A 17,598-nucleotide genomic window follows, 5' to 3' on the forward strand; every position below is an offset into this window, starting at 1 on the left:
GAACCTGAGGTCAAGAAAGGAGACGTCCCCAGGGAGCGGCAGGGTCCTGGCACCCTGGGGGTGCAGGCAGATGGTGGGAAAGGCCGGGCGGGCAGGGGAGGGGTCCGGGCACAGGCCTGTTGCGGGGCCAGAGGCGCTTAGAGCACACGGGGGCCGAGTTTGAGCAGGCGGCTGCAGCACATGGGAAACACAGGCCAGTGGGGCGTGTGGCGCTGGCTGCTCTCCTGGGGACGGGCAGGAAGGAGGGAATGGGGGTCACCTCTCCTGGGCTTCTCTCGTAGCTCAGTTGGTAAAGAATCTACGTGCAATGCAGGAGACCTGGGTTCAATTCCTGGGTTGGGAAGATCCCCTGGAGAAGGAAATGGCAACCCACTTCAATATTCTTGCCTGGAGGATCCCATGGACAGAGGAGCCTGGCGGGCTGCAGTCCATGGGTTTGCAAGAGTCAGACACGACTGAGTGACAGACTTCTCCCGGCTCTGCCCCCTCTCTCCGTGGTCCCTGGAGCAAACCCTGAGCCTCCAGAGAGGCCCTGGGCGCTTCCAGGAGACCACTTGGTTTCCTCGGCCCCTCCCGCCCTAAGGAGGCCTTCTCGGAAGGTCCCTGGATCAGCCCTGTTCAGGCGTCTGCTCCCCAGAGCCTGCCACACCCTCTGTAATAGGGTCAAACAAGCTGCGTGGACCAAAGCCCCTTCCTTCCCATCCCTCTGCCTCTCCCCATCCACCTCTGTCTTCACCCCCACTGCACCGACTCCCAGCAAGACCCAGAAAAATGAGTCCTCATACCCTCTCCTCCCACCACACACCCTCCTGAAAAACTTCGCAGTGTATCAGACACATTGGCTGCATTAGACATGATGAATTTTTAAGGCATGAGTTGGCAGGGTTACCATGGCTGCTTCTGCCCTGAGGGGCACACTGCTGAGGACTGATTGGAATAAATAAAACAGATTTACAACTTTCATACTTGGGAAGCAGAGAGCTGGAAGGGAAGAGAAGCCAGGGGCTGTGGGGGAGGAGGCAGGGAGCTCTCTGAACTTCAGAAGGGAGCCCATGGCCTCCTCCCCCATCTGAATGTCTCAGCAACCTGAGAGCCACTTTCTCTTTAAATTCCTAAAGGATCCCAGCTGTCGGGACAAGGGGCAGGGACCAGGCAGCAGGGCCCTTTCCTGTGGGAATGGTTCTGGGCCCTGTGTGCCCTGTGCTCGACATTAGGCTGCGCTTCAGAGTTATAGCTGTGGGGCTCCTGGCAAAAGCCTGTTTTGTTGGCCTTGGGGCCGAGGAGCCATGGACATGACCTAGGCCAAAAGGGAGAGGAAGTGAGAACCCAGCCCTCCATGCAGGGTGCTAGCAGCTGGGGATGGAGATCAGAGGAGGGCCCAGGCTAGAGGAAGAAGGCGGGCACTCTGGGGAGACAGTCTGCCTGAAGCCCGCCGGCCAGCCCTGAGCGGCCCTCCAAGGCAGGCTCCACGTGCAGCCTCGCAGAGAGCCTGACCCAGGACGCCTGCCCGCTCACCTGCCGCAGCCCAACGCCCCCCCCCCCCCCGTCCCCCTGCCACAGGCCACACCACCCCTTGAAGAGCTGAGCTCAGGGGGGCGGTCCCCTAGCCCAGTCCCTCACGGGGTGCCAGGCGGGCTGGATGGCCGGCTGGAGACGGAGCTGTGACAGACCTGTCAGGCAGTGCTGGTGGAGGATGCAGAGGGTAGCGCCATGAGCGTTCAGGGCAGCCTCAGAGATGGTGGACAGACCTGCCCGCATCGGAAACCATTGGTTGGGCCCAGCCAGACAGGAGGCGCCGAATAAAGTCACTGGCGTCGCCTGTCCCCCGTGTGGCACTAATTAATACAGCATGATTCCGCAAGGTCTGGAGGGGCCTGGGATGGACTGGTCCCCTGACTCCTCGGGAGGTAGGGGCCCTAGGGAGCGGCGGTGCACCCGCTGGGCCCAGGACCTGGCAGCTGAGGCTCATTTTGAGTTCTCTGTTCGTCGTGGGGCAGTGAGGAGGGAGGCGAGTGAGGGTTGAAGCAGGAACAGACTGTATTACTAGTGACTGGGGGAGCGGGAGGCATCCCCTGCGATTATGCCCATCTCAGCAACAGCGTCCCCTTCTGCTCAAGTGGGGTGAGTCCAGAGTCTCCCCTCCAGGCCAGCTGTTCGGTGCCCTGTGCTGGTGGCCATCCCATCAGTGGGGGTAGCTAGTGACTCAGGACAGTCAAGAGTGGGAAAGCCCTCCAGCCTCCATTTCCCCTTAAACTTCTCTTGAATCCACCTGATGCCAGTTCCATGTCCCCTGACCAGTAACCTCAGACTGACCCACCAGTGGGATGAGTTGTGCCCACCAGCTGGTCCCAAAGCTGGCACTGTCAGCCCAGGTGGGGAACACTCCTGGGCCCTACAGGCTGCTTGCTCACCCAGCACCCTCTCTTCATGGATCAGACATACTGTCTGCTTCAGCTTTTCTACAAAAAGCCAGGCCTGAGCAAGGAGTGGGGAGGGGAGGGCCAGGCAGCCGCCCCCAGCACCCCTCGAGAAAGGATGAGCTCACTTTGCTTCCCAGCCAGCTCTGGGTGATGGGCTCGGTGTCAGAACCGGCAGGACCGGGTGCCGGGGGCGTCGGCATGCCTTGACTTCGTGACAGGCGCCAGGGAGACCGGAAGGAAACCCGGGAAGCCTTGGCCGACAGCATGGGTGGGGGGGTGTGACTTCACCGGTCCTGTTTTGGGAGGGTGCAGGGGAGTGGGGTCATGGGAAGAAGTCTCCCGTCTTCTCCCAAAGCCAGATGGCTGACTTCAGATTTCCCAGAGCATGGCGCGGCAGGCAGCAGGATGCTCCCCCCAGGAAGAGTACCCATGCTTGGGCCCCTGTCCCCCAAAAGCCACTCTGGGCCCCTGCTGCTCCACGCGGGCCTGGCCCCCAGCTGTCTCCACCATCCATGCCCCCCTCCTCTGTGCCAGCCCATGCCTGCCCCCTGGACCCCTCTATCCCGAAAGGACTGGGTCCCCTCCCTCAGCACCCCTACTACCAAGACGGCCTCCCCCAGGCACCCTGCCCCGTGCAGCACCCCCAGGCCTGCAGGATGAGCCCCAGTAGAGCAGGGCCTCCTCTCACGTTTTCTGCACACGGCCCGGCAGGGAGGGGTCTTGGCCCCCACACCGGGACTTGGCCTTGCCCACCTTGGTCCCGGTTCCTGGAAAAGTAGCGGCACATGGGACCTTCCCGCACCAGGACAGAGCAAGGACCCACAGAGCCTCGGAGCACGACCTGCCCTCTCCAGCCCCTGCCAGGCCAGTTGAGGTCTTCCTCCTGCCCACCCCGGCCCGTGGTCACCTGAAGCAGGGGCTGTAGGTGGGCACCAGGCTGGACCGAGGGCAGCACCTCCCACCGCGCTGGGGCCATTCAGGGGCCGGGTCTGGCGGGTGCTTGGCCGGTGATTGTGGTTGGGGGACGGTGAGGAGGCTCACGCCAGCCCGGCAAGTGCGGCGTGGCCCCTGTGAGCAGGCTCTGGTCCTGAGCCTTCCCAGCCCAGCGCCCGGCTTGGCCTTTTGAGGCCGCCCCTCTCTGTGCGTTAGGAAAAGTGGCAGTCCCTCTTGTGTCCCGGGGTTTCAGAGCTGACGGAAGGTAGACTGCTCCCCTGAGAGCTCCTATGAGTGACACAGGGTCCCCCACGGGAACTCGGACCTGGAAGCACGGGACAGCGGTCCATGCTGCAGCGGGCGGCTGGAGGAGAGGGGGCAGAGTATGCGCTGCGGGCCGCCCCGGGGCAAGTGCCGGCGGACCCCTGCTCTCCTCGGGCCTAAGGGGCCTCCAGGTTGTGGCCTCCCAGACCCCTCCCAGGCTCCCTCCCACCCCACCTCTCTGCCTTGTCCCCGAGTATTTTCCAGGCTATTGTCTCATCGCGAATAGCACGTTAATGTGGGTATTAAAAAATATGGGCAAATGTTTAATGCTCGCAAGCTGTGTTCCATTATTGATGCTCTGCTTGAGGGCCCGGCAGGTAGCACAAGCGGGCTGGGGCTCTGTGGAGAAGTGATGACGCAGCAGCCCCGTGAGGCCGCCATCTGCCGGGCCTGCTCACCACGGGCTCCTAGGAGGCAGGGTGGGGAAGGGAGCTCAGTCCCTGGGTCTGAGCTCCCCTGCGGGTGTGGCCGGGCCCCTCTGCGTGCGTGGGGTGCAGGCTCCATGAGGTCTCAGCAGATCCCACGGGGTGAGCCTGGGACTGGGCCAGGGAGGCTGGGCCGCCTGTGCAGGTCACGCCACAAACTCAGGTGGAGTGAGAAGTGGCCCCTTGTTTTCGGCCACGCTGGGTCTTCGTTGCTGCTCGCAGGCCTTCTCTGGTTGCAGAGAACAGGACTACTCTCTAGTTGCAGTGTGCAGGCTTCTCGTAGCGATGGCTTCTCTTATTGTGGAGCAGACTCTTGGTGCACGGAGTTCAGAAGTTGCCACCCAGGGGCTCATTACTTGTGTCTTGAGGGCGTGAGAGCGTGCTGGCTTTGGTAGTTGTGGCGCACCGGCTTAGCTGTTCTTCGGTACGTGGAATCTTCCCAGACTGGGGATTGAACCTATGTCCCCTGCATCGGCAGGCAGATTCTTACTCACTGTGGCACCAGGGAAGGCCATAATTTAGCACTCTTTAAGAAGCACCCCAGTTGGGGCACGGAGAGCGAAAAAGAAGCAGGGAGTCTGATTAGAAGGTGGCTTGGAATTGAGCAGGCAAGAGAGGGCTGACTGGTGGCCCCGGGCAGGATGGCTGAGACGGGCCAGGAGGCGGGCGTGCGCTGAAGGCAGAGCCCTGGTGAGAGGGCCCCCGAGGGTCACGGAGGACTCCGCGGTTTGGGCTGCAGCAGCTGCATGGGCAGTGATGTCCCCTGAAGGCTGGGGGCCTGAGTCAAGGGGGAAACCAAGGGGTGTGCTGTGGCCCTGCCAAGCCTGAAGGGCCTGTTGGTCAAGCAGGCCGGGCAGCCACCAGGTGAGCGGTGCCCGTCCAGAGGCCACCAGGGCTCGAGAGGCGCATGTGGGAGCCGCTCATCTAGAGACAGCTCTGAAGACATCCACAGGGCCAGGCCCGGCCACCGAGGTGCCAGCCAGAAAGGGAGCCAAAGGCGACTGAAAGCTGCAAGGAGGGCGTGGTGGTGACGCGGGCGTGCTCAGCGCTCTGCTCTCCTGACCTTCTGAGGCCTCCTTGCACTTGCAGCTTCTTAGGGACGCCGGGAGGCTGTGGTGCCCACCTCTGCTCCTCACCACCCCCTTGCTGGTCCCTCTACACCTGCCCTGGCTGGCCTCCGGCTGCCGCAGGCCCCCCCGGGCCCGTGGTCCCCGGGAAGCGCTGCCTGGCAGCAGCCTCAGCTGTCGGCCTCTGTCATGGAGACGGCGGCAGCTGCAGGCAAACGGTCACTTGTGACCATTTGTCAGAAAGGATTCCTTCCTCCCGGCCTGCCCTCCTGCCCACTTTTCTCCCACGGCCCTGGAGAGGGGCCCGTCTCGGGCTGGGAGGGCCCCGAGGGGATAAAAGTGCTGCCCGTGCTCTGCCGAAGGGCCCCCCGTGGCACCAACGCGGGACCCAACCAGGGGTCCTGTCTGCCACACACCACGCGCCACACAGGCTGTCAGGAGTCTGGGCAGCTGCCCTCCGAGTCGCCCCCACAGTGCAGGTAGACGTCACCCCCAATTAGAAGGTGGAGAAATTGTCCCACAGACACACTGGGTCACACAGCTGGTCAGGAATCAGGAGCACTAGGCTCGAGGCTGTGGCCCATCCTCCAGCCGCCCCACCCGCCCCCACGATGGCGGAGCCCTCCCCATCCCACCCTCCGGCCCGTCCCCCCAACAGCTTTGTTTCCATCTCTTTGGTGGTTTCTGGCCCCGGCCTGCTGGTTCCAGCTGGGCCTAGGCTGGAGACAGCCTGCCTGCTCTTTGCACTTCGTGGTTTGGCCTCTCTGTTACCAAAGGCTCTGGGATTTTTCTGGAGCCAGGGGCGGAGAAGAATCTTCTCCAGTCTGGCCCCAGGGCGTGGCTGGCATTCGGAAGGAAGCAGGAAGCCAGACCCTGATAATGCTGAGTTTAGTGTATGTTCAGTGGCCAGAAGCAGAGATGTTAGAGGCTCATTGGCTCCAAGCGGGGCACGTTTTGTTCAGCACCTTTGAGGCCTCAGAGCCCTGTTCAGGCAAAAAGCGCCCGAGACCAGGAGTCAAGCAAACAGACAATGACCCCGGATGAGAGACAGGAAAGGGGGCACCGTGCTGGCACCGGCCCCCAACAGGCAGGGCTCCGGGGCCGCACCCCACCCTTCTTTCCAGCGTTTGCCGACTCCTGGGTTTGCACTTCTCGCTTCCAGAGGCCTTGAGATTCCTAGACTCCCGACGGAAAGGCCTGCTTGTCCCCGCAAGGCCAGGCTTCTGTGGGCAGCTAGCAAACCAGGGAGGTCGATAGGCTCCCCCGAGCCCTGTCCTTGACACCTGCTGTCACTGTTGACATCACCTTGGTCCAGAGACCCGGGGGAAACTGCTTTCTTCCTCTGTTCTCTGGGTTCCCAGTTTTCCCTTTTATAAAATGGAGACTCCTTCTCAGAAAGCCCGAGCCTTATTCCCCAAGCTGTCTTTCTTGAGATTTCACATTCTGGCCTGGGGTGGAGGGATAAACACAGCCTGTGGGACTCTGGAGTGCCTGGGAGCCGTGGACCCAGCTCCACTGTGAGGGGCCCCCTTGGGCACCCCAGAGGCCCAGGAGCTGGGCGTCCTGCCACAGGTCCAGAAGGCTCCGCCTCCTGTTGCACACGGAGAGCATCTTCCCCTCGCCACCCCCACAGGCAGCTCCGCCCCCTGTTGCACGTGGAGAGCGTCTTCCCCTCGCCACCCCCCACAGGCAGCTCCGCCCCCTGTTGCACACACAGAGCGTCTTCCCCTCGCCACCCCCCACAGGCAGCTCCGCCCCCTGTTGCACGTGGAGAGCGTCTTCCCCTCGCCACCCCCCACAGGCAGCTCCGCCCCCTGTTGCACGTGGAGAGCGTCTTCCCCTCGCCACCCCCCACAGGCAGCTCCGCCCCCTGTTGCACGTGGAGAGCGTCTTCCCCTCGCCACCCCCACAGGCAGCTCCGCCCCCTGTTGCACACACAGAGCGTCTTCCCCTCGCCACCCCCACAGGCAGCTCCGCCCCCTGTTGCACACACAGAGCGTCTTCCCCTCGCCACCCCCCACAGGCAGCTCCGCCCCCTGTTGCACGTGGAGAGCGTCTTCCCCTCGCCACCCCCCACAGGCAGCTCCGCCCCCTGTTGCACGTGGAGAGCGTCTTCCCCTCGCCACCCCCCACAGGCAGCTCCGCCCCCTGTTGCACACACACAGCATCTTCCCCTCGCCACCCCCCACAGGCAGCTCCGCCCCCTGTTGCACACACAGAGCGTCTTCCCCTCGCCACCCCCACAGGCAGCTCCGCCCCCTGTTGCACACACAGAGCGTCTTCCCCTCGCCACCCCCCACAGGCAGCTCTGCCCCCTGTTGCACGTGGAGAGCGTCTTCCCCTCGCCACCCCCCACAGGCAGCTCCGCCCCCTGTTGCACACACAGAGCGTCTTCCCCTCGCCACCCCCACAGGCAGCTCCGCCCCCTGTTGCACACACAGAGCGTCTTCCCCTCGCCACCCCCCACAGGCAGCTCCGCCCCCTGTTGCACGTGGAGAGCGTCTTCCCCTCGCCACCCCCCACAGGCAGCTCCGCCCCCTGTTGCACACACACAGCATCTTCCCCTCGCCACCCCCCACAGGCAGCTCTGCCTCCTGTTGCACGCGGAGAGCATCTTCCACTCGATGGCAGACATCCTGCTCCGGGAGGAGGACCTCACGTTTGCCTCGACCATGGTCCACACCCTCAACACCATCCTGCTGACCTCCACTGAGCTCTTCCAGCTGCGAAACCAGCTAAAGGACCTGAAGACCCCGGTACTCCTCACCCGCGGGCTCCAGCCAGCGTCGTTCACGTGCACACGGGCGCGGCCGTGCCAGCCTGCCCCTCGGTCCCCAGAGATTGGCGGGGAGGAGACAAGGATGTGACGCGAGGCCTCCCGGTCCAGTGTCAAATACAGGTCCCTTTGGGTGGGCTGTATGTAAGAGCTAGCCAGGGGCGTGGGTTTCCCACCGGGCAGGGCTCTGCCCACAGAAGGCTGGGGACCCTGCTCCAGGGTCCATGTGCCCTCCCTGACACCCCACCCCCACCTGGCACTGCCCCTGTGCACACAGAGCGGCTCAGCTCTGAACCCCTCTTGCAAGCCCGGTTGAATCGTGCTTACTGGGCTGTGCCAGCTGGTCAGGGTCGGGCCTGTGGATACAACCCTACCGGGGTCGGATGTCACCACTCCCCTGACCCTCCTCCTTGGCCTGGGCCCCCCTCTCCCGCAGAGGGACACGTCTGTGTCAGCCAGGGTGTCACAGTGCTGTCTGGCCCAGGAGTTTTGAGTGCGGGCCCACCAGGGCTGGTCGGAGAGAGCAGGGAGGCGCTCTCCAGTCTGCCAAACCGCTCTGGGGGAAGTGGGTCAAAGGCCTAGCTCGGACTGAGCTGCAGAGGGTCCCTGGGGTTGGCTGTCATACAGGACAGGGTGGCAGCTCTGGGGCTTCCATCTGGGCTGTGCTCATTATCCTCCCAACTCAGACCCTGCACTGGCCCATCTCTGGGGTCTCCAGGACATCCAGGCCTGTGCCTGGAGGCACTGGGGCCCGACCTCTGGGAATGAGCCAGGCCACACCCCTGCCTCCCTCCTGTAGGATGTTCCTTAGGGCAGGGGCGCTCCCTAGGGAGGGCTCAGCTCCAGGCGTGGTCTCAAGTGCAAGGTGGGCTTCAGAGGAAGGAAGAGGTGGCTTTAAGGATGACAGGAAGGTGCTGCCCAGGAGAGGAGGCAGGGCCCTGAGCAGGCTTCCTCCCCGCCCGCACCCAGGGCCCTCGTGGCCCCCCAGGCCCTGCCGTGGAAGGCTGGGAGGGTGACTGCCCTTATCTGCCAGGCCAGGCTAGCTGCCGGCAGGCCCTCGCAGCCGCAGCACGTGGCTCTGTGCACCCGAGAGTAATGACAGGGTCTGAGGAGGAGCTGTCAGCGTTTCCTTTGTGATGGCTCCTTCCGGCTGGGCTGCCAAACACAGCCCGGGGGGCCAGGCCGGCCCCTAGTGCCCGCAAGGTGCCCGTGGTGGGGGTGGGGGGGGAGGGGCACGGCTGGGGGCGGGGCCCAGGCCGGGAGGGGCGTGGCTGGGGCGGGGCCCGGGCGGGCCCTGTTGACAGCGCAGACACCCCTTCACCCCGCAGGAGAGCCGGAACCTGTTCTGCTGCCTGTACCGCTCCTGGTGCCACAACCCCGTCACCACGGTGTCCCTCTGCTTCCTCACCCAGAACTACCGGCACGCCTACGACCTCATCCAGAAGTTGTATCCTTCGCTCACCATCCTACCGTCCAGCCTCAGGGGGCCAATGGGGGCCGGTCCCAGCGGACTCCCCCCCAGGCTCCCCTCCAGGCCTGTGGCTTCAGGGCCCGTGAGGCCCAGTGAGGGACGCAGCTGAGGAACCGGGGTCATCTCGCGAACCGGAGGTCGGGGAGGGTGCGTGCTCAGGTGAGGGTGCCCCAGGAGAGAGGTAGGGTGTCCCCAGCCCAGTGCTGGCGCGAGGACGGGGCGGTTGGACAGCAGGAGGCGTTGAGCCCAGGGGCCTTTGGGGGCCGCCGAGCCCCGCGGAGGACGCGCCGGCAGAGGCGGAGCAGCCGCGGGGCCTCGGGACGAGGGACGGCCCCAGCGCCCATCAGGGCCTGTCTCAGAGGAAGGCATCCACCGTCAGGCTTTGTTTGGAACACTGTGAAGCAAACCAGCTTCCTCTGCGTGGTGTGTGACCCGGGTCAGACAGCTACGTAGGAGGCAGAACTGGCCTTCTCTCCGGGGCGGAGAGCTAGGGTAAGCGAAGAGGGGCCCTGAGGCGCCTCCGCTGAGAGTCCGCCCTGGCCTTGCCCGGCTCCCTCAGGCGCCTGCACGCCGTCACACCTGTCTGCCCTCCATCACTCAGGCAGGAACGGGGCCCTGCCTGCCCCAGCACCCCCTGGGCTGCAGGCCCAAGACAAGAGCCCTTAGGGCCTGGCGGGCGCAGAGAAGAGGAGCAGACGGAACGCGGGGCCGCCCTGCCGGCTCGGTCTAGAGGGGCAGAAAGGCAGAGGGAACAGGCCGCTGCGCCGGGCTTTGTGTCCCGATGCTGCTCAAGCGGAAACACGGCCTGAGCCCTGGAGCCAGGGCCTGGGGCAGGGGCTGCACGCTCTGTGCAGCCAGGCCAGCCCTGGGCCAGCGCCTCCGTGCCCCCAGCCCAACCCCCCAGAGAGCAGGCTGCCCCCAGTGCCCCCAGCCCAGCTCCTCAGCGGGCTGCCCCAGGGCCCCTGCGACCCCAGCCCAGCCCATCAGGCAGGTGGGCTGCCCTGGCCAGCAGTGAGGCTTCCTTGACCGCCCTCCCAGCGGGGACCTGGAGGTCACTGTGGATTTCCTCACAGAGGTGGACAAGCTGGTGCAGCTGATCGAGTGCCCCATCTTCACATGTGAGCGTGCGCCGTCCTGCAGGGAGGCCGCGGAGCCAGATTCCGAGAGCGGCTCTCTGCCCCTGGGGAGGGAAGGGGGGGCAGGCGGGCACCCAGGGATGCTTCTGGAACATCAGGAATGTGAGAATAGGAGGACGGGGCTCAGGCAGCCGGCTAGAACAGGGCATCAGAGCCTGCCTGTGCGCTGGCAAAACCCACCTGGGGCAGGCAGGGCGGCCACTGGAGGTGCCCTCCCAGGTGCCTAGGAGCCAGCCCCTCGTCCCTGCAGAGCAGAGCTGGCGTTGCCAGGAGCTGACGGCAGGCGCTGAGTGTAACACCTGAGCTAAGTGTGCGGGAGGGGCAGCTGGCCGGGCCCCGCCTCATCCAGTGCCTGCGCCCCAGAGCAGGCAGCTCGGAATGCAGCCTGTGTGCTTACGGCGTGGAAGTGAAGCCAGGTGGCAGCCTGCTGACAGCCAGCTTCCTCCTGAGCCCAGCCCCCAGGCCCCTTGCTTGGGCAACACCCCTGACCTACCCAGGCCAAGCCCTGGAGCCCAAAGGCGACCCAGGGGCCGCAGGCTGCCCCCTCATCCAAAGAGAAGGCAGCTTCTCCACACAGCCTGTCATGATGACAGGCACGTGAGCAGGAGGGAGACCCTGTTCCTAGTGGAGGGCATCAGAGCGTACCCAAGACGGTCCCTGGACTGACATTTCACTTCCTCAGAGGTCTCCCGGAGCAGCCTAGCTTGTGCTCCCCTGACGGCAGGTCCAGCCCAACCCTAGAGAAGCCGCAAACATCTCTCCAGGCCCAGGGCTTTCGTGCGGAGACCACAACAGAGTGGTCCACAGCTGGCCCTGCCTAGCCCCGTTCACACCCTCGGTGGCCTCGAGTCCTGTGGTAACTGGCTTGGCCCCCAGCCCAGCTCACCCAGGGTCAGAGCAGGGATGGGGTTTGGAACCAGCGCCGCTGGGCCTGGGGGGAGGGGAGGGGCTGCTGCTTGAGACCTCCGCCTCCTGCCACAGCCCGGCCCTGGGGCCCGCGCAGAGCTCCCGGGTGACATGGTCTCTCCAGCGCTGTGTGGCTTGTCCTCCACCGAGGATCCTCGAGATGGGGCCTTAGACACAAGAAAGAAACGAGTGATTCCCTGGAAGGGCTCGGGAGAGCCGAATGGCTCCGTCTAGTTGGGACCGTGCTGGGCAGGGCCCAGGTGTGTCCCTCCCATCAGGCACAGCATAGGCAGGGCTGGCATCTGAGGCAGATGTCCAGAAGTGCCCACCAGATGCTCCTGGGCTCGGTGTGTTCAGTCACACACCAAAGCACTTCCCACCCTGCTCTCCCTTAAAGCTGCCTCAGCCCAGCCTCTCTCTGGCTCACCCTGTTTACAGCGCTCTGTGCCCACGTGTGGAGCGGGCCCAGGGGTCTGTCACGCTCCAGCCGGGGCCCCTCAGTTCCAGGGAGCGGTGGGTATGTGCCAGGCCCTGCAGCTGGCTGGGGTTGCCAGGCTGAGGTGACTGTCGGGAAGGTCGGACGGCAGGGGAGGCTGATCTCGTGTGATCACGGGAACGGCTCAGACGCCGCTGGAGGGGGCAGGCTGCGAGGAGCCCAGCCACCGCGCTGACCCTCCTGGCCAGGCTGCTGTGCCGTCAGAACCGTTCCGACCCCTGCCACCGCCCTCCCCGACCCCTGCCCTCCGCCCTCCCTGACCCCTGCCTCTGCCTTCCCGCAGACCTGCGCCTGCAGCTGCTGGACGTGAAGAGCAACCCGTACCTGATCAAGGCCCTGTACGGCCTGCTCATGCTGCTGCCGCAGAGCAGCGCTTTCCAGCTGCTATCGCACCGGCTGCAGTGCGTGCCCAACCCTGAGCTGCTGCAGACCGAGTGAGTGCCCAGCTCGGGGACACAGCCTGGTGTGTCGGGGCATGAAGGGGGTGACCTGGGCCCCCCCGACCTCCGCCTCGCACCTCCTCTCACTGCGGACACTGTTCGCCTCTCGGCCGTTTGCCTGTAGGCCTCCCGTTTCCGCATCAGAGCCCCTGGCTGGGAGACCTGGCCCTGTTCACAAGGTGGTGGGTAGTTGGGTTGAGTTTACTGAAAAGTTTGAATGCGTGCTGGAGTGACCCAAACAGAAAGTGCAGGGAGAGGAATTCGTGTCCCGTTTCGGAGGCTGTGTTGCCTGGGGCACGTGGTGGGAGAGCCACAGGGGGTCCCTCCCAGGCTCAGAGAGCCCTCCCCCCACGTGCAGCAGAGAGACAGCCCTGGGCCACAGCGTGCCCCGGGTCGCCTTGGACCGTCCCCGTCTCCGATTGGTGTGGGAACCAAGGGTGCACCACGGCCACCCTGCTCTCGACCTGTCCACAGGCAGGACAGGTCCCAGGCTGGCTGCCCGGAGAGGCCCTGCACGCCAGCCTCCGGGGCATCCAGACTCCCACCCTGAACCCACTGTTGGCCCGGCCCCCGGAGCCTGTTGGGTCATGTCTATATTTGGTAACCCTTGGAGGCTTTGCCTCATCCACAGGCATTTGGCATCCGAGGATGGAAAATTTCACTTGTCAGGTCGCCATGGAAACAAGCAGAGCCACCGAGAAGATTTACGCTGAATGGAGCGCACCCAGCTTGCACCAGATGCCCTATGCGTCTAGAATTCCCTCCCAGGCTGTGCAAGCCCCTCGGCAGGCCGGGCTCCTCGCTCCCACAAGAGGACTCAGGCCTTTGCCCTGCAGTGGACACAGGCAGCCTTGAGATGGCCCTGTGCCCTCTGTCCTGCAGGGCCTGGGGCACCACCCCCCCACCTGACCTGGTCTGTCCAGGGGCTGGACGCGTGGACCCCGATGGGTTTTCTGCCTGCCCCAGGCCACTCGAGGGGCCGGAGCCCCAGCCAAAGCGCAGCTCCTGCGCATCATGCCCCGCTCCCCGGACAGCGGTGGGGAGGGCCGGGTGCTGCCCCAGCTGCTCATGACGCCGCTGGTGACCCTCAGGAGGCGGCACTCGGTGCTCGGGCTGCCCCGGGGCAGGGGCAGCCAGAGGATTAGGTGTGGGTTTCATTCCCTCTCCCAGAGCGCCTCTGGCTACTGGGACTCAGAAAGGCCCAGGGCCCGTCCTGTGTTTCACTGGCCTGGCCTCTGCTGGCTGCCAGTCCCTGATGGGTGTTGGGGTCGCCCTGGCAGCCACTTAGGAGGGAAGGTGAGGAGGAGGCAGGAAAGGCTGCTTGCCTGTGCCCTCTGGGCCGGGCCGCAGCCCCTGTGCTGATGAAGGCCGGTGCCTCCTAGGAGCTCTGTCCGCTACATCTCCTCGCATAGGGAGCACTCTATGAAAAGGAAGGAAGGCTCGGATCAGTTGGAGCCCTCCCCAAGCCAGGATAAGGCAGGTCTGCAGGTGAAAGCTGGGAAAAGGAGGCTCGCCCCTGGTCTCCTGTGATCAGCATCAGCACACCTGGGGCCTCTGGCTGATAAGTGGCTCGCGGGCCCGGACTAGGGTCTGGTCCACGCTCTGCCGAGAGTTTGCTGTGTGGCCTCAGGCCAGCCCCATGGCTTCTCGGGGCTCTCGATGTCTTCATCAGTAACGCACTGGACTAAATGGATCCATGGGGGTCTGCCCAACCTTCACGGCCTTGGGTTCCCAGGCTCTCCTTGCAGGGACCCAAGAGCTGCCCTGGAAGAAGGCAGGGGAGAGCGGCTGAGGAGGGGGCCTCAGGGCCAGCTCGGGGTGGGGGGCCACTTGCTGGCTTAGGCTTAGAGATACCTCACCCTGGAGAGGCAGCCCTGCGCAGGGTGGTGGCAGGAAGACAGCGGCGGGCTGCCCAGAAGGCCCACGAGCAGGAACTAGCTGGAGGAGCCTCTGCTCCTTGCCCCTCGCACCCCGCTGTGGACTGAGGGCTCGGGGACCCTGGCCACCGGTTCAGGCTTCTGGGCCATTGTCTCCTCTGTGAGGCAAGAGGGAGCCTCTGAAGCAGAAGCTGGTGACACTCACCAGCCAGGAGCCGGGTGACAGGTGCATGGTGGCAGAAGAGAGGGCTGGCCTTGGGTTCTGGAATGCCAGCCCCGTGCTGCTGGCCGGGTGTCCCCCAGCCACTCACGGCCTGAGGGTCATAAACATACAGGGAACACGAAGGGCTGAGCAGCGGCCGCACCCTGGAGTGGCAGGGGGCGACCGGGGGCGGGGGCAAGCCTCATTCCCAGCCTCCATGTTGGAGGAGCCCCACACCCCCGACACAGCCCTCCCTGCCCCCAAGACCCCGGGCGGGGAAGGGCCTGCCCGCAGGGGGCTGAGTCACATGAGGGGCAGGACTTGCTGCCTTCGGGGCGCGGGAGCAAGGGGACGCCCAGCCCCCCCACCCCCGCCCGCCTGGCCACATCTGTGCACAGCACCTGGGATTTGCCGCCGTCGCTGGCATCTCCCTGGCAACCCCTAATCTCAGCCCCTCTGCATCTAATGCAGAGAGTGCTGGGGGAGAAACACAGACCGTGGGTGCCAGCCTCAGACGGCGCGCTTCGCCATCGCCTCTGGCCTGCACGTCTCCCCCTCTTCCATCTGCATGGGTGGCGCGGCATCTGGCTGCCCCCTGGGGCCAGTGCTCCAGTGCGTCCCTCAGCCTCCTCAGGAGGGGGAGCTGCTCCCTGGTGCCGGGATACCCAGGCCCCAGCAATACTACGCCAGGGATGTCCCTTCCGCTTTCCCAGGGGAGCCCGGAATGCTCCCCGCAGACTGGCCCCTGAGAGCGAACCCAGCCCAGCTCCTTGTGAGCTTTGCTGAACCAGTGTTGCCCTGGTCCTGGTGTTTTTTCAGAGGTGCCTTCCAGGCTCTGACCATCAGGCTGCGCCCCACCAGGAGCCAGGTTCATCAGTGAGGGTTCCATTTGCATGAAGCACTTGTGATTCCGCCAAGCGGACTGAGCTGCTAAGCCTCAAAGGGACAGGGTTGTAGCTGCAGTGGCCACCCATTGGGCAGCTAGGCTGGGACTGGACACCAGAGCAAGTTCCTCCTGTCATGTCTGGTATTGCAGCTGTGCGGTGCACAACCTGTGCCACAGCACAGAGCAGCTAGGAGCGTGCTAACGAGGAGTTCTCAGAGGCGTCAGCTGCCCAGTGGCAAGACCAACTTTCCTTCCCCAGGGACACAGAGTGACTGCGGGCCTCTGAGCCCCAGAGCTCAAAAACAGATGTCCTGCCAAGTGGAGAGCCTGTAGACCTCGGCCGTCCCTGTGGTCTCTGGCCTCAGCCCTGCCCCTCCTCCCCCTTCTCCCTGGACCCTGTTCCAAGCCCCAGCTGGCTTCTGGCTGGCTGCTGGCCCTGGCTTTCACCCCAAAGGGAGCCACTCATAAACAGGAAATGCTTCCCGGTGTGATGCCTGCTCTGGGCACCACTGCCAGCCCACAGGCTGAGGGCCTTATCCAAGCAGCAGTGTTGACTGGTCCTGTCCGCTGAGGGGGAGGGGGTGCTCCGGAGCGCTCCCCTCTTTGGGGCCAAGAGTTGGGGATTTGCCGGGGCTGAGGTGGACACATGTCCCGAGGTCGGGCTCCACCGGCCTGTGGCCGGTGCTTCCCCCTCCAGCAGCCCCACGTGCACTCAGGCCCTGACGCTGAGCCCTTCTGCTCCCTTCCACAGAGACGGTCTGAAGGCAGCACCCAAGTCGCACAAAGCAGACTCCCCAAGCATCGACTACGCGGAGCTGCTGCAGCACTTCGAGCGGGTCCAGAAGAAGCACCTGGAAGTGAGGCACCAGCGGAGCGGGCGTGGGGATCACCTGGACCGGAGGGTGGTCCTCTGACGGCCTGGCGTGGAGACAGGCCCACGGAGTGGTGCCATGGCGTACTGGGGGTCTTCAGGCCTCCTCCCGCAGAGCCCAAGGGTCTGCCTCGAGGGCAAGGCTGGGCCTGGCCACCAGCGTGGGGCGGGGTGGTGGGCTGGAGGCGCTGACCACTGCGCTGCTCTCCCAGCCCAGCCCCAGGCCCCCAGCTGCACTGGGGGTCAGACCGAGCTGGCTTCCCACCAGGGTGGGGCCACAACCTCAGCCACCCCTGTTTTCTGGAGTCGGGTTCTTTCTAACGCCCTCTTGTAAAGAGCTTGACGCCCCAAGCCCACCAGACCTCTGACCTCGTGCAGATGTGTGTACATACATGTATACCCGTCTGTGTGCACATAGGGACCAGCACAGATCCGTATGAAGGATGCACCCCTCCCCAATAAAGAAGTGACAGAAAACTCTCCACCCACGCCTGGCCTGCTCCTTCCCATGGGTGCCCACCCCACTGATGCTCAGCAGCCCTGGGACCCTGCTGCCAGTCCTAGAGACCTATTCTCATGCCCCCAGGCTTTGGGGGGCCTCAGGTAGGCCCACTGATGCCCCAGCGGCTCTTGTGGGTTCCTAGAGTAGGAGAGAAAGGCCTTGGGTGAGCTTTTCCCCAGAGCCCCAGCATAGGCCTGGGAGGGTGAGTTCCCCTGTCTGAAGTCTCCAGGTCAGGAAGACAGGCTGAACTCACCACGGCCCGCGTGCACACACGCATCCTCCTGCGTATGTGCCCCAGGCATCAGAGAGGGGATGAGGGCCTGCCTCTCTTCTGCTGGTCCTGCTCGGCCCCAAACCCTGAGGACCGGACCCCACCGTCCCCCGAGGCCCGGCCTGGGGCACCCCATGCAGGTGGCATCAATCAGCACGGGCCCTACTTGGAAAAGGAGCCGGAGAACTGGAGGAAGGCCCAAACTCCTGTGTCTGGGATGAAATGTCCCAAGGTGGGCGGCCTCTGGGGCACCGCACGCCCCTGCTACGTGTGGTGGGTGGGTCCACCGCACAGGATGTGCCCCAGGATCTCAGCTTGCTCCCGTCTTCTGAAAACGCGGGGAGACACAGACAGCCCTAGACCAGAGGCTGGAGGGTGGTGGGGAGCCCCTTCACGGGGCGGCACCCAACCGCCGGCCCCACCCCCGCGGGGAAGCCAGGCAGCGCCGCCCCCGCGGCGGCGCCTGCGCCCGCCGGGCCTGCTCTGGCTGCTCCGGCCGCACCCGGGCTCGGATTTCAAAGCCCGGGCTCCGGGCGGTGAATGGGCCGGCGCCCGCCCGGCCTCCCCGCAGACCCCTCCCCGCGGCCCGCCCCCC

At 64.9% G+C, this 17,598-nt stretch overlaps 1 protein-coding gene across 2 annotated transcripts in view; it reads left to right on the forward strand.

Moving 5' to 3' along the window:
• Nucleotides 1–16,714, forward strand: part of VAC14 (VAC14 component of PIKFYVE complex) — a 78,522-nt gene extending 61,808 nt beyond the window's left edge. The window contains exons 15-19 of one of the 2 annotated variants that reach the window (XM_069549547.1): nt 7,751–7,925; nt 9,274–9,392; nt 10,455–10,534; nt 12,238–12,388; nt 16,111–16,714. In XM_069549547.1, coding sequence (XP_069405648.1) covers nt 7,751–7,925; nt 9,274–9,392; nt 10,455–10,534; nt 12,238–12,388; nt 16,111–16,273 — 688 coding nt within the window. In that variant the 3' untranslated portion in view covers nt 16,274–16,714. The remainder of the gene's footprint in view (nt 1–7,750; nt 7,926–9,273; nt 9,393–10,454; nt 10,535–12,237; nt 12,389–16,110) is intronic. The other variant, XM_069549548.1, reaches the window with a different exon arrangement.
• The last annotated feature ends 884 nt before the right edge of the window (nt 16,715–17,598 follow it).

The sequence above is a fragment of the Ovis canadensis genome, chromosome 14 (genome assembly GCF_042477335.2).
Source record: "Ovis canadensis isolate MfBH-ARS-UI-01 breed Bighorn chromosome 14, ARS-UI_OviCan_v2, whole genome shotgun sequence".
NCBI lineage: Eukaryota > Metazoa > Chordata > Mammalia > Artiodactyla > Bovidae > Ovis > Ovis canadensis.